The 15,048-nt window shown below is 41.9% G+C and overlaps 2 protein-coding genes across 2 annotated transcripts; both read left to right on the forward strand.

Annotated features, from left to right (window-relative positions):
- Positions 1–6,586: 6,586 nt before the first annotated feature.
- LOC109951809 (protocadherin alpha-3-like) lies at positions 6,587–12,512 on the forward strand. Its single transcript, XM_020586509.1, has 2 exons — positions 6,587–8,476; positions 11,701–12,512. The coding sequence occupies exons 1-2, from the start codon at positions 6,859–6,861 to the stop codon at positions 12,510–12,512; spliced, it is 2,430 nt and encodes an 809-aa protein (XP_020442165.1). The 5' UTR covers positions 6,587–6,858.
- A 668-nt stretch (positions 12,513–13,180) lies between these two features.
- LOC109951810 (protocadherin alpha-3-like) lies at positions 13,181–14,891 on the forward strand. The gene has a single exon (XM_020586510.1). It carries the CDS (start codon positions 13,290–13,292, stop codon positions 14,889–14,891), a length of 1,602 nt encoding a protein of 533 aa, XP_020442166.1. The 5' UTR covers positions 13,181–13,289.
- The last annotated feature ends 157 nt before the right edge of the window (positions 14,892–15,048 follow it).

The following is a 15,048-nucleotide window of genomic DNA, read 5'->3' on the forward strand; positions in this document are numbered from 1 at the left end:
ATGCATTAGTTACCTATTAGTTAATGCTTATTACTGCATTAAGTACGGTTAATTAATGTAACCTTATTGTAAAGTGTTACCCACAAGTCTATACCTTATTATCACTGTCATCTGAAAACTCATTTTACAATAATCCAACTCTCCCAAATGCCCTTTGATGCAAAATAAAAGAGAGTCACAAGTTCATCATTATGTTCATTATTCCATTTTGTTTCTGTTTATTAAATCACACAGACTAGGCCATAGCATACAATAAGCTCACATTACACAAGCTCCTACATAGTGCACCATAAACATACCACTGTACAAGAGCACTTACTGTATGTTTGCCTGTAATACATTACAACTTGTGAGCTGTTGACTACAGTACATGATGTTTGATCGTTATTGTTTCACATAGTTGACCAATAAATCAGACAGCAAAGGAGTTCCACTGTTTTGTTCATATTGATATTGAAACACATGATATATTGTATAGGTCAGTGATATCTGTATCCCTATTTATACATATGCAGACACATAAAGTAGTCAGTAACACACATGAGCACCTGTTTGACTGAGTGAATTCAAACACAACTTCAATATTATAAAGTAAACATTAAGTTGTCATGTTCAGTGCTGAGTTTCCAACTTTGTACACAGTCTCAGAAGATGCTGGAATTAAAGAACATCCAGAGTTTGGCTTAAAAAATAAAAAGTGAAAGTACATGATCATGTCCATGGTGTATATACAGTAGTCATAAAGAGACAATAATTAATCCATTCCCAAAAGCATATTGTATCCACTTGTGTTCAGTTCAGTCCAGTTTTTTTTTTTGCTACCGACTTGTGTTTCTTGAAACAAATCACAGGAACCTCTGGCCTTAGAACAATAAGTCTATTGGCGTTGCTTTTCCTGCCTGAGATTCTTTACGGAGCACTGATTTGCCAGAATGCATACATTACACTAGAGTTTATGGGAATGTCATACTGGATATATTTATTTTGCTGGCTCAGGGTGCTATCTGGTCCTTAAAAAAAACAATTTGTTATTTGATCAACTTACTATGTGAGTCAGATGTTCAAGGGGCAGCTGAACTGTAAACTTGCCTTTGCAAGAATTTATGTTGGCAAAGAACACACCAAGGTTTTCTCAAACAATGTCAGAGTTTCTATTCTGAAGGAAGAGTTGTTATATGTGCATTTGTTAAGATCAGAAAGTGTGACAGACAGCAGCAGTTTGACACATTTGGGTATAAGTCAGTCAATAAACAGAACTATGTCTCACATAGGAGAATGAACCAGGATGCTCTGTCCATCATGTCGTTATCTTTGTCATGTTCTCAAGGCTGATGGTCATCGGTAACAGCTCCTTACTGTCTTCCAGGGAGATGATTATAGCCACCATATAATAACTGGAGTCTACAGCTACAGACAATGTGCTGCTACCTAACCTGTTTATGTAATTTAGTTTCAATTCAAATTCAAGTGCCACTGCATAGTTTCAGAAATCCACAAAAATCCACAGAATGACTCTGCAAATGTGGGAAAAGCCCAGCACTCTAATATTATTCCACAAAGTAGACATTTGTATAGGATACTCACGTGTGTGTGTGTGTGTGTGTTCATCTCCCCAGGGGGATGAGATCATATGTGACCAGGACAGATTGATAGTCAGGCTTGCAATGCAAGATGACCTATTTCAGTTTAATATAACCCACATCCAAATTAAGTAGAACTTTTTAGGTTTCAAGAGGTTTGTGCATGTCTTTGTTTTGCTCTTTTCAAAAATGCTTTTTGGTAAAATTGTGTAGCAGCAATGTGAGAAAAGAAACATATCTCAGTTCCTTTCTCATTACCAGCTGATCCTGGCTGAACACTGCTTGTTGTCTGCTCCGATGATCCACAGGCAGACAAACACACAGCAATGCACCAATGTGGATCTACACACTGGAACAACCACCAGCTGGCACTAGTAGGCAAACACAACACGACATATACTGTATCATGCTGTAGTGTATCTTATTTAATAACGTATACCTCAGCCATTTTTTTGCTTTGCCTATTTTTGTAATACTGAAAACAAACTGAGGCTTTAAGAGCCATATTTTGTGTGTTTCTTTTACACACATTATCAGGACTGCAAGCGCATATTTCCCCCCTGAGCCTTGTACACAACAACTCATGTGAATATCCTATAAAGGTGGTGTATGACTGCAAAAGGAAATGTATCTCACATCTTTAGACAATTAACGGAGTCGGGGTGTGTGCATACAGCTGGCATTTATTGTCTGCGGCTTTCACAGTTCTTGCATCCCTCCCCCTCTGGTTCCTTCCTTCCTGGGCGCATGCTTGCTTCAGCACCACGGACAGTGACCCGCCTAACGGAGCTGCGTTGCCATGGTGACGTGCTGTCTGCTCACTGGAGCTGCCTGTAATTTAATGTTCTGACAAAGTCTCCTCCGCTTCACAGTGCAGCACACGCAGCTTGCAAGATACTGCTGACACCTTTGCTTAACAAAGGGCTGATAATCAGGGGAAGGAGGTGCTTTGAAATAGGCTGGTATCATTGCGACAGCATGAGGGAAACTATGGGGGGCAGACACAGTAGAAGGTGTTGCAGAATGCGGCAAAGCTCGTGCACGAGCACGTATATATTTGCTCTAGTCATGGCATGTGGGAGGGGTGCGAAGATGCTGGGCCTTGATTATATAGGTCACTGTGCTCCTCGGTTGGTGTTAGTGTAGAAGCAATTTTTTCTTTTCCATAATACTTTATTCTTTCGATTCCCGTTCTGCATGACAAGGCTGCTGCGAGGGGAACACGCCATATGAACAATGTAGAGCTGGGAAACGAGTGGGCTCATCAAAGCTGCATTTGCTGGTCTAATCCATGAGAGGTCACTGCTCACCTCTGCAAAAGGAGAATGACTGTGGGGAGTGAGCTGAGCAGATAGTATGAGCAGATAAAATGTGAATGTCAAAAACTGTATTTTAATTAGGACAAAAAGCAGGTAAAGGTTTATTTTAAAGACCCCTCGTTTTCATATAGTTTTCACAAAGTTTAGTGGAAAGAGTTAGCCAGTGTGCTTTGGTCCTAAATCTAGAGAGAGAAACAAAAATATGTAGATAAAAATAGAAAGAGAGAGACTTAGTGGTCAGCTGGTAATTTCATTGATTACAGTTAATTTGTACCATAATCAGAGAGTCTTTTGGTCACTGCACAGCCGCTCAGCTGAAATGTACGCAGGCAAAAACATATATAACCAACATAAACTGAGACATAAACAAATGATCTGAATATTCACTGTTCGTCAGGATCCACGTATAAGAGCCCATCTTTAAGACACACATCAAATTACCTTTTCTTATAGCTGGTCTAATTATGCATTCTGCTTAAAGGGTCCGCTGTCTAATCTATGATGTGGGGTAGTTTTCAGACAAAATCAAAAAGGCTAAACTGAATGGAAACGTTTTTATCGTCACCATAACATCGCTACAGTGGGTGGTGCTGCTGCACTAGATATTGGTTGTCTGAGGAGGCATGATTTTTTTTTCCATGTGCATTCAGTAACAACCCATAGAGAGGTGGTGAAAGAGCGGAACAAACAACTTTCATTCTTCTACTAGAATGAGGTTTCCTGTGGATGTTTGTGTTTCTTATCCATGACAGGAAACAAAATACGAATTTTGTTGACGGATTTAAGACCGTTGATTAAAATATTTCTTTGTCAAACAATGGCGACAACGCACACCAAAGGACAATGGATGGATGCATGGATTGCTTTTTGTCTGGTGCTGCTGATTGCGACTACGCTTGAAGGAACCTCTGCTCAAATACGGTACTCCGTTCAGGAAGAATCAAAATCAGGGACAGCAGTTGGAAATGTGGCCAAAGACCTTGGATTAGATCTTGGAAGACTATCGGATAGAAATCTTCGTGTCGTGTCAGGAACAAAGCAGGATCTGTTTAAGGTAAATCCGAGAGATGGTGTTTTGTTAGTGAACCAGAGAATAGACAGAGAGGAGCTGTGTGCTAAAACGAGCCCATGCCTCACAAATCTGAAAGCAGTTGTAGAAAATCCTCTCGAGATGCACCAGGTAACCGTTGAGATACTCGATGTAAACGACAATTCACCGAAATTCCCCGAAGAAAATTACACATTAGAGGTGTTGGAGTCCGCCACAGTTGGATCTCGGTTTCAGCTAGAGGGAGCACAAGACCTGGATGTTGGTTTGAATTCTCTACAAACATATAAGATAAACCATAATCAGTATTTTCGTCTGGAAACCGATGAATTTGGTGAGGATGGAAAAGTCCCTTTCCTGATATTACAGCGACCTTTGGATAGAGAACACACTGCTCAACACTGGCTACTACTAACAGCTATAGATGGAGGAAAACCATCAAAATCCGGTACAATTAATATCACTGTTATTGTAATTGACGTTAATGACAACTCACCAATGTGCGATAAACAGAAACACACCATAACAATAAAGGAAAACGCACCCGCAGGGACATTTCTGCTGACAGTAAATGCATCTGACTCGGATGAGGGGATAAACGGTGAGATCGAATATTCTTTAAGGGGTAAACTCAGAGGGCTCTCATCTGAGCCGTTTGAGTTGGATAGTAGGACTGGCAAATTAACGGTGAAAGGAAGCCTCGACTATGAAGACAAACAAGTCTACGAGATTAAGGTTCTGGCAACGGACAAAGGTGCCGTGTCTCTTTCTACTCACTGCAACGTCGTTGTCAGTGTGGAGGACGTGAACGATAATCATCCGGAGATAGAGATCACATCCCTCTCAAGTCGTATTCCAGAGGATGCACCTCCTGGCACGGTGGTGGCGTTGATGGGTGTGACGGACCTGGACTCGGGTGTGAATGGCCAGGTAGTCTGCAGTGTGTCTGGTCAATTACCTTTTGACTTAAAGCCATCCCCGGATGGACATTCATACTCTTTGGTCACCAAGGACTACCTGGATAAGGAAGCAACACATATGTATAACATTACAATAATGGCTAAGGATTTAGGGAGCCCTGCTCTGTCATCTATGAAAGTTATACAGGTAGAGCTGCTAGATGTTAATGATAATAGCCCTGTGTTCACTGAAAGGCCATATAACTTTTATGTGCCTGAAAACAACAAGGCTGGAATGTCCATTTTTTCAGTGAGCGCAACTGATGCTGATGGAGGTGAAAATGCTGAGGTCACATATTCAATCGACCGAAAGAGTCAGGGGCCCACGGTAATCTCCTTTTTAAATATAAACGAAGCCAGTGGCATTATATCAGCGCTAAAGAGTTTTGACTTTGAAACAGTGAAAACGTTCCAGTTCCACGTTGTGGCCACAGATTCGGGAACTCCGTCACTGAGCAGCAACGTCACAGTCAACGTGTTCATCCTGGATCAGAACGACAACCCTCCAGTCATCCTGTATCCACTCAGCTCCAATGGGTCTGCTCAAGGTGTGGAGGAGATCCCCCGCAATGTGAACGCAGGACACTTGGTGACTAAAGTCAGAGCCTATGACCCTGATATAGGATATAACGGCTGGTTGCTCTTCTCACTGCAGGAACATACTGACCACAGTCTCTTTGGTTTGGACCGCTACACAGGACAGATCAGGACACTTCGCTCATTCACTGAGACAGACGAGGCTGAGCACAAACTGGTCATACTGGTAAAAGACAATGGCAACGTGTCCCTCTCAGCAACAGCTACTGTGGTTGTCAAGCTTGTGGAGCCCAAAGAGGCTTTTGCAGCTTCTGATGTTAAAAGTGCAGCAAAAAAAGATGATGAGGACACTAATGTGACTTTTTACCTGATGATAACTTTGGGCTCAGTGTCTGTACTTTTCCTCATCAGTATCATCGTGCTGATCGCGATGCAGTGCTCCAAATCCACAGACTATACTTCTAAATATCTACAAGAGGCTAATTATGACGGGACACTGTGTCACAGCATCCAGTACAGATCTGGAGACAAACGGTACATGTTAGTTGGACCCAGGATGAGTACAGGATCTACTATAGTCCCAGGCAGCTACGGTAACACACTAGTGCTCCCTGACAGGAGGAGGACGTCTGAGGAGGTAAATGTTCTCTATTCATTTACGCAGTTGTAAATTGTTGTCCATACATTTGTAGAGTACATTTTATGTCCATTGTTGACTTCGGGTTTCCTCTTTCGACTATGCTGATGGTAAATTGCGCTGTCCCTGGTGCTGAAAGTTAGCTTTTAAAAATATTTAGAAGGACAAAGGGCCGCAGTTTATTCAGTTAACTGCTGTTGTTGTGAATAATGCGCGTATTCCCCATTTGGTTTGGATCTTTACGTCCAGCCACGTGTTTGATATTCGTCAAAATAAATCCACAGCGTGAAAAAACAGATTTTGGAGCAGATTTGCAATGTGTGTTAGCAAGATCCCGTTCCATTCAACCACGCATATAAACAATGCACAGAATTATTTGCAGATGGTATTTTTTGTACTAGTAACTGTCCAGTAAGCACACATCTGAGGAACATAGAGCTGAATGCAATATAAATACCAAGAGAAGGAGGTAGTAAAGCAAAACACTTGTGATTTCGTGCCGCATTGTTTCCCGTTGGCCATAGGGTGCCAGTGTGGCCTAGATAATGACCGTGTTTCTAAATCTCTACAGGCCCTGCCCATGTCAGAATCATTTCTGATGGAGCTGGTATGGTGACGGAGTACACATCGTAGGCTATGTTTCAAGTAATATGAGTAGCTGTTAAAATTCCCGTGTGAAAGATTCTATTGGAGAGTCATGAGATGGATCTAATTACATTGGTTCGATGAACAACTGGATCTCTGCATTTGCTTTAAAGAAAGCCCTATTTTTCGCTTCATGATGGGAGAACGAGAACAAAGACGCCGAGTGAACTGCTGGTGGGTTACTGGGATTTTGATGTTGTGCTTTGAGGAGCAGATTTTGGCTCAGATAAGATATTCGGTTCCAGAAGAAGTGCAAGTGGGATCCACAGTTGGAAATGTTGCCAGGGATTTAGGACTTGACGTGAGCACCTTGACAGACCGACGGTTTCGTATTGTTTCGGGTCCAAATCATGCTCTGTTTCAGTTAAATCAGAACAATGGAGTGCTGTATGTTGGAAAAATTATGGACCGCGAAGAGCTCTGTGGAAGAAGCAAAGTCTGCTTGACAAACTTGAAAATTGTAGTTGAGAGCCCACTGGAAATACATTACCTTGGGGTTGAAATAACGGATATTAATGACCACTCGCCGTATTTTCCAGAAAGCGAACAGCGACTGGAAATAGCAGAGAATACTCCTCCAGGTACCCGTTTCCAAATTCATGCCGCTAGAGACCCTGATGTCGGTACTCAGTCAGTGCGATTGTATAAGCTGAGTCAAAATGATTTTTTTGATATTGAATTAAGAGAGAGCGAGGAGGACAAGATACCGTTTTTGGTGCTAAAAAAGTCTTTGGACAGGGAGCAAAGGGCAGAACACCGTTTAGTGTTAACAGCTCTTGATGGGGGCAGCCCGTCAAAATCCGGGAGCCTTAATTTAACCATCACTGTGCTAGACGCAAACGATAATCGCCCTGTGTTCAGCAAAGATATTTATACAGTGTCACTAGATGAAAACGCCCCAGTTGGAACTCTTGTAATACAACTAAACGCTACAGATTTAGATGAAGGTTTGAACAGTGAAATTGAATACAGTTTTGGAAAAACACAAAAGAAAAAAGTGCATGACACATTCGAATTAGACAGTGTCACTGGTGAGATTCGAGTGAAAGGAACCGTGGACTTTGAGGAAATGGAGCTTTACAGACTAGATTTGCAGGCTTCAGATAAAGGCCAGCCACCGTGGACATGCGAAAGTAGAGTTGTGATTAAAATAAAAGATGTAAATGATAACAAGCCAGATATTGAGATAACATCTTTATCCAGCGTAGTCCCAGAAGATTCAAAGCCTGGCGCTGTAATCTCTCTCATTAGCGTTACAGACAGAGATTCAGGTATTAATGCAAAAGTTATCTGCAAAATCTTGGGAAATGTTCCTTTTGATTTGACGCCATCCATTGAAGAAAACATGTACTCTCTAGTCACGAAGGGGCGTTTAGATCGAGAATCTGTGTCCCATTATGACATTACAATAACAGCTACTGACTGTGGTGAACCTCCACTTTCTACTGTAAAAACCTTAAGTGTTCAGGTGTCAGATGTGAATGATAACAAACCAATTTTTAGCCAGAATCCAACTGAACTTTACCTGGTAGAAAACAACGTCCCAGGCGCATCAATATTTTCAGTAAGTGCTGCTGATAATGATCTGAATGAAAATGCAGCAGTAACATATCACATTGTGAGAGGTGCTGGGCTGCAGGCCGATATCACATCGTTCCTGAATGTCAACTCAGAAAACGGAGACATTGTGGCGCTAAAGAGTTTTGACTTTGAAACAGTGAAAACGTTCCAGTTCCACGTTGTGGCCACAGATTCTGGAACTCCATCACTGAGCAGCAACGTCACAGTCAACGTGTTCATCCTGGATCAGAACGACAACCCTCCAGTCATCCTGTATCCACTCAGCTCCAATGGGTCTGCTGAAGGTGTGGAGGAGATCCCCCGCAATGTGAACGCAGGACACTTGGTGACTAAAGTCAGAGCCTATGACCCTGATATAGGATATAACGGCTGGTTGCTCTTCTCACTGCAGGAACATACTGACCACAGTCTCTTTGGTTTGGACCGCTACACAGGACAGATCAGGACACTTCGCTCATTCACTGAGACAGACGAGGCTGAGCACAAACTGGTCATACTGGTAAAAGACAATGGCAACGTGTCCCTCTCAGCAACAGCTACTGTGGTTGTCAAGCTTGTGGAGCCCAAAGAGGCTTTTGCAGCTTCTGATGTTAAAAGTGCAGCAAAAAAAGATGACGAGGACACTAATGTGACTTTTTACCTGATGATAACTTTGGGCTCAGTGTCTGTACTTTTCCTCATCAGTATCATCGTGCTGATCGTGATGCAGTGCTCCAAATCCACAGACTATACTTCTAAATATCTACAAGAGGCTAATTATGACGGGACACTGTGTCACAGCATCCAGTACAGATCTGGAGACAAACGGTACATGTTAGTTGGACCCAGGATGAGTACAGGATCTACTATAGTCCCAGGCAGCCACGCGAACACACTAGTGCTCCCTGACAGGAGGAGGATATCTGAGGAGGTAAGAATTGTATTACTTTCATTATTATGAATTTAACACCTACCTAATCCTGCAATAGTAAAAAAGTGACTTTGCATCACATCTGGAGTTTTTGCTCCTAAGTCTCCAATGGGACCATTTTTTAAAACTTTTTTTTTTCTATGTGTTTGGAAAACTTGCAATGTGACATGTTCTTTTGTGATAATAGTCAGTGCCATAGTAATGCCTTGTTTTCGGTTGCCTGGCAACTCAAAAATATCTTCAGGCTGTTTAATCAGACAACAATCATCGCTATGTATGTTGCTGTCTGTGGTGCTGAATTCTGGATGTGTTGATTTTGATCACAATATACTGTAGTGATTGTACAGTAGAGCATTACCAGTAATACAGGGGTGGCCAATTCCAGTCCTCCAGGGCCGCTGTCCTGCTTGTTTTCCAACTACCCCTGCCTGACCTGCTGCTGATTACCTGGCTCAGGTGTGTTCAGTCAGTCAGAAGCTGCAAGATATCTAAGATGGCATCTTCCACCCCTGCAGTAACAGCTGTCTGGTGTATTAAAATTTACTCATTATATTGAGGTTAATTTTAACATTAGAATTTAAGAATATTTAACTGTCCTTCTACGTGAAAGAGGATTATAATTTGCTTCCTCCACAAGATGTCAGTGTCACTTTAGTATCAGATTGCTGTGTTATAGTGTTGGCCCTGCCCCTTCCAGACAGGTTTTGTTCCTGTCGGCAGACGGGAGGTAGTTCTTCGAAAGAAACGAGCGTTGATATCGTGAAACTGTAACAGGAGATGAGACGAAATGATATATCAGTTTCCAGGATACTTTGATCTTAGGTGTTTTTAGTTAAATACATGCACCTAGTGGATAATCTACAATGGAGGTCCGAGGACAAAGACGAGGACCACAGCACTGGTGGGTTGCCATCTGTCTTTCTGTGTTGCTGAGCTGCTTGGAGCGGGGTTCAGCTCAAATAAAATATTCGGTTCCAGAGGAGGTAAAAGTGGGATCTGTGGTTGGAAATGTGGCCAAGGATCTAGGACTGGACATCAGCTCGTTGGAGGAAAGACGGTTTCGTATTGTTTCAGGAACTGAAGAAGCTCAGTTTGAAGTAAATCAAAACAATGGCGTCTTGTATGTGCTTAAAAACATCGACCGAGAAAAGCTCTGTGAAAGCGTTTCGCCTTGCTTGATAAACCTGAAAATGGTAGCTGAGAATCCCATGGAAATACATTATGTGGCAGCAGAAATTATGGATGTAAATGATAATTCACCCAGTTTTCAGGAAGAAGAAAAAATATTAGAAATACCTGAGTCTACACTACCAGGCAGACGCTTCCAGTTACCAACTGCCCGCGATCCAGATATTTCCCTTAATACAGTACGTATGTATAAACTAAACCACAATGACTATTTTAGCACACAAATTCGAGAGAGAGCAGACGACAAGATACCATTCTTAGTTTTACAAAAGTCTCTTGATCGAGAAAAGCACAATGAGCACAAGCTGGTTCTAACAGCTGTTGACGGAGGAAATCCACCGAGATCAGGGACCCTTAATGTCACAGTCCTAGTCCTCGATACAAATGACAACCATCCTATATTTAGCCAAGAGGTGTACTCGGTAACTGTATCTGAAAATGTAGGTTCAGATACAAGTGTAATTCAAGTAAAGGCAACTGATGTAGATGAGGGCACAAATGGAGAGATTGAATATTTTTTCGGGGGGGAGCTTGACCCCAGTGTATACGACATGTTTAGCTTGGATAAAGACACTGGTGAAATTAGAGTAAAAGGTGAAATTGACTTCGAGAAGGCTGATGTTTATAAGTTAGACGTCCATGCTACTGACAAAGGACAACCTCCAATGAGTACTGATTGCAGGGTGATTATTAAAGTGCTCGACGAAAATGACAACAAGCCTGAAATAGAGGTGACATCCCTTTCAAAGATGTTATCTGAAGACTCGAAGCCTGGCACTGTGGTTTCTCTGATTGGTATTAGAGACAAAGACGCTGGTTTGAACGGCAAAGTCATATGTAGTCTTTCAGACAATGTGCCATTTGAATTAAAACCTTCATTTCAAGATAATGTGTACTCATTAATTTTGAAACAGCATTTGGATCGAGAATCAGTTTCGCATTATGACATCACAATAACAGCTACAGACTGTGGTCAACCTCCTTTATCCACATTTAAAACACTGAGTATTGGTGTATCAGACGTGAATGATAATAGTCCAGAATTTTTGCATAATCCAGTTGAACTTTACCTGATAGAAAACAACGTGCCAGGTGACCCTATATTTTCTGTTACTGCGTCGGATAAGGACTTGAATGAAAACGCGGCTTTAACTTATCATATCGTCAGAGAAGAAACTGCTCAAGTTAAAATTACTGCATTTTTAAATATAAATTCAGATAATGGACAAATTACAGCGCTAAAGAGTTTTGACTTTGAAACAGTGAAAACGTTCCAGTTCCACGTTGTGGCCACAGATTCTGGAACTCCGTCACTGAGCAGCAACGTCACAGTCAACGTGTTCATCCTGGATCAGAACGACAACCCTCCAGTCATCCTGTATCCACTCAGCTCCAATGGGTCTGCTCAAGGTGTGGAGGAGATCCCCCGCAATGTGAACGCAGGACACTTGGTGACTAAAGTCAGAGCCTATGACCCTGATATAGGATATAACGGCTGGTTGCTCTTCTCACTGCAGGAACATACTGACCACAGTCTCTTTGGTTTGGACCGCTACACAGGACAGATCAGGACACTTCGCTCATTCACTGAGACAGACGAGGCTGAGCACAAACTGGTCATACTGGTAAAAGACAATGGCAACGTGTCCCTCTCAGCAACAGCTACTGTGGTTGTCAAGCTTGTGGAGCCCAAAGAGGCTTTTGCAGCTTCTGATGTTAAAAGTGCAGCAAAAAAAGATGATGAGGACACTAATGTGACTTTTTACCTGATGATAACTTTGGGCTCAGTGTCTGTACTTTTCCTCATCAGTATCATCGTGCTGATCGCGATGCAGTGCTCCAAATCCACAGACTATACTTCTAAATATCTACAAGAGGCTAATTATGACGGGACACTGTGTCACAGCATCCAGTACAGATCTGGAGACAAACGGTACATGTTAGTTGGACCCAGGATGAGTACAGGATCTACTATAGTCCCGGGCAGCCACGCGAACACACTAGTGCTCCCTGACAGGAGGAGGACGTCTGAGGAGGTAAGACCTTCAACGCAAACACAACCAACGACGGCTCACAAACGAACTCAGACACCTTTCAATGACGATTAACTGACTGTAGCAAAATGCAGAATCTCTTTCACTTAATTCAGATGCTTTGCTCCACGGTTTTGTCTGAGCTTTCATCCACATAGTTTTCATGCATAAAAGGCAATCATGTCCACGGTGTATAACAAATATTCAAAATAAATACTATAGTTCAGATGCTATTGTGCACATTCAAGAAGAAAATCTTTGTCTGGTTATGAGCGCTGTCCATGGTGATGAAATGCTTTAGCTTCTCTGTCCAACATACCAGAGTACTTTGTATTTTGGAAGTTGTGGATCTGTCTGAGAATACTTTTTGTTTTTGAGAGCTGTATCTCTCAAGAATTAACTAAATTCTTACCTATAGCTGTGGTTTTGCTGAAGAAGTGGCTGAGGACGTTGTATGACCTGCACTGTCTAAATACTGAGCATAACAAAAGGTCTGCATGCGTGCGCCATTTTAACTGCGTATTGTTCCTGTCAACTTTATAATTTTGCATCGACTTTAAACTAACTTAAAGACAGAGGGTTTCTAACTTTGATCTGACAAAAAATGCAATTTCCCATTTTATTCCTGTTTGTATTTACCTGCAGGTGTCACTGTAACACTGGTGAACGATAGAAGACTTTGTCCCTTCCCTCAAAAAGCTTTTGTTTCTCATCCACAACAGAGCAGGCATTTGAATCAAGCACACTAGCCGGTGGATTAGTCTCTGCATTTCGTTACCATATCACCAACGGTTTTGACATAGACACTGGTTCAGTCGCAGTATCAGGCTTTTTGCATTTTTTATAAGGTCTATGATGGGAACCGAGAGACAAAGTCAAACGAGGTGGAATATGATTGTGTTTCAAATGGCTGTACTGCTTTGTGCCGGAAATCAAGCTTTTGCACAAATGAAATACTCTGTTCTAGAGGAGGTGAAAGAAGGAACTGTTATTGGAAATGTGGCGAGGGATCTTGGCCTTGACATTACGTTGTTAGTTGACAGGCGGTTCCGCGTCGCGTCTGGACCTAAGGAGACATTTTTTGAGGTAAACCAGAACAATGGAGCGCTGTACGTCCAGAAGAAAATCGACCGAGAGGAGCTGTGTCATGATAGCGGTGCGTGCTTAATGGACCTAAAAATCCTTGTTGAAAACCCTTTGGAAATACACTACGTGGTAGTAGAGATTTCTGATGTCAATGATCACGCTCCTAGTTTCACGGAAAAACAGCAGATGTTTGAAATATTTGAACAGACACTGCCAGGAAGGAGATTCCAACTGCACACTGCTCGTGATCCCGATGCGGGAATGAACTCTATTCGTACATACACTTTGACTTCAAATGATCACTTTGAAATAGATATCCGCCAAAGCGATGAGGATAAAATACCATTTTTAGTGCTGAAAAAATCATTAGACAGAGAAAAAACGAGACAACACTTGTTATTTGTTACAGCAGTTGATGGAGGTAAACCTCAAAAGTCAGGGACACTAAATGTCTCCATTATTGTCCTTGACAGTAATGATAATCGCCCAGTGTTTAGTCAGGAACTTTACAATATTGAAATAACAGAAAATGTACCAGTCGGCACTTCAGTGATTCAAATGAATGCGACGGACGCTGACGAAGGCACTAACAGCGAGATTGAATACAGCCTTGGAAAAACTCTTAAGAAAAACGTATATGATATGTTTGAATTAGACAAATTAACTGGAGTAATAAAAGTAAAAGGATTGGTGGACTATGAGGAAAATGATATTTATAAACTTGATGTTGAAGCATCAGATAAAGGGACACCTCCATTAACAGGTGAGTGTAGAGTCATTATAAAAGTCATAGACGTCAACGACAACCCACCGGAAATAGAAGTAACATCGCTATCAAATACGGTGTCTGAGGACTCAAAGCCTGGCACACTCATTTCATTACTCAGTGTGATGGATAAAGACTCCGGTGTGAATGGGAAAATAATAGCAAGCATAACTTCAGACGTGCCATTTGAATTAAAACCTTCCTATAAGGAAAACACATATTCAGTTGTCACTAAAGGCGTTTTGGATCGAGAGCAGGTGCCAAAATATGAAATAACAATAAAAGCCACAGACTGCGGTGACCCCGCCTTATCCACCTTTAAAACTTTCAGCATCCAGATATTGGACGTAAATGACAACAGCCCACATTTCAACGAAAACCCACTACAGTTTTACCTGTTAGAAAATAATGTTGCGGGCGCTTCAGTTTTCTCTGTAAGCGCAAAGGATGATGATTTGAATGGCAATGCAGCAATCTCTTACCATATTAGGAGAGAAGGGAATCAAAATGACATCACGTCTTTCCTTAACATAAACTCAGAAAACGGAGACATTGTGGCGCTAAAGAGCTTTGATCAGAAAACGGAGACATTGTGGCGCTAAAAGGTTTTGACTTTGAAACAGTGAAAACGTTCCAGTTCCACGTTGTGGCCACAGATTCTGGAACTCCGTCACTGAGCAGCAACGTCACAGTCAACGTGTTCATCCTGGATCAGAACGACACCCCTCCAGTCATCCTGTATCCACTCAGCTCCAACGG

The sequence above is a fragment of the Monopterus albus genome, unplaced genomic scaffold, assembly GCF_001952655.1.
Source record: "Monopterus albus unplaced genomic scaffold, M_albus_1.0 scaffold411.1, whole genome shotgun sequence".
In the NCBI taxonomy this organism is placed as follows: domain Eukaryota; kingdom Metazoa; phylum Chordata; class Actinopteri; order Synbranchiformes; family Synbranchidae; genus Monopterus; species Monopterus albus.

Coding starts and splice junctions, on each gene's coding strand:
- LOC109951809 (XM_020586509.1), top strand. CDS start 6,859: ATGATGGGAGAACGAGAACAAAGACGCCGAGTGAACTGCTGGTGGGTT. Junction 8,477..11,700: donor GTTCCACGTTGTGGCCACAG/ATTCTGGAACTC, acceptor TTGTGGCCACAG/ATTCTGGAACTCCGTCACTG.
- LOC109951810 (XM_020586510.1), top strand. CDS start 13,290: ATGATGGGAACCGAGAGACAAAGTCAAACGAGGTGGAATATGATTGTG.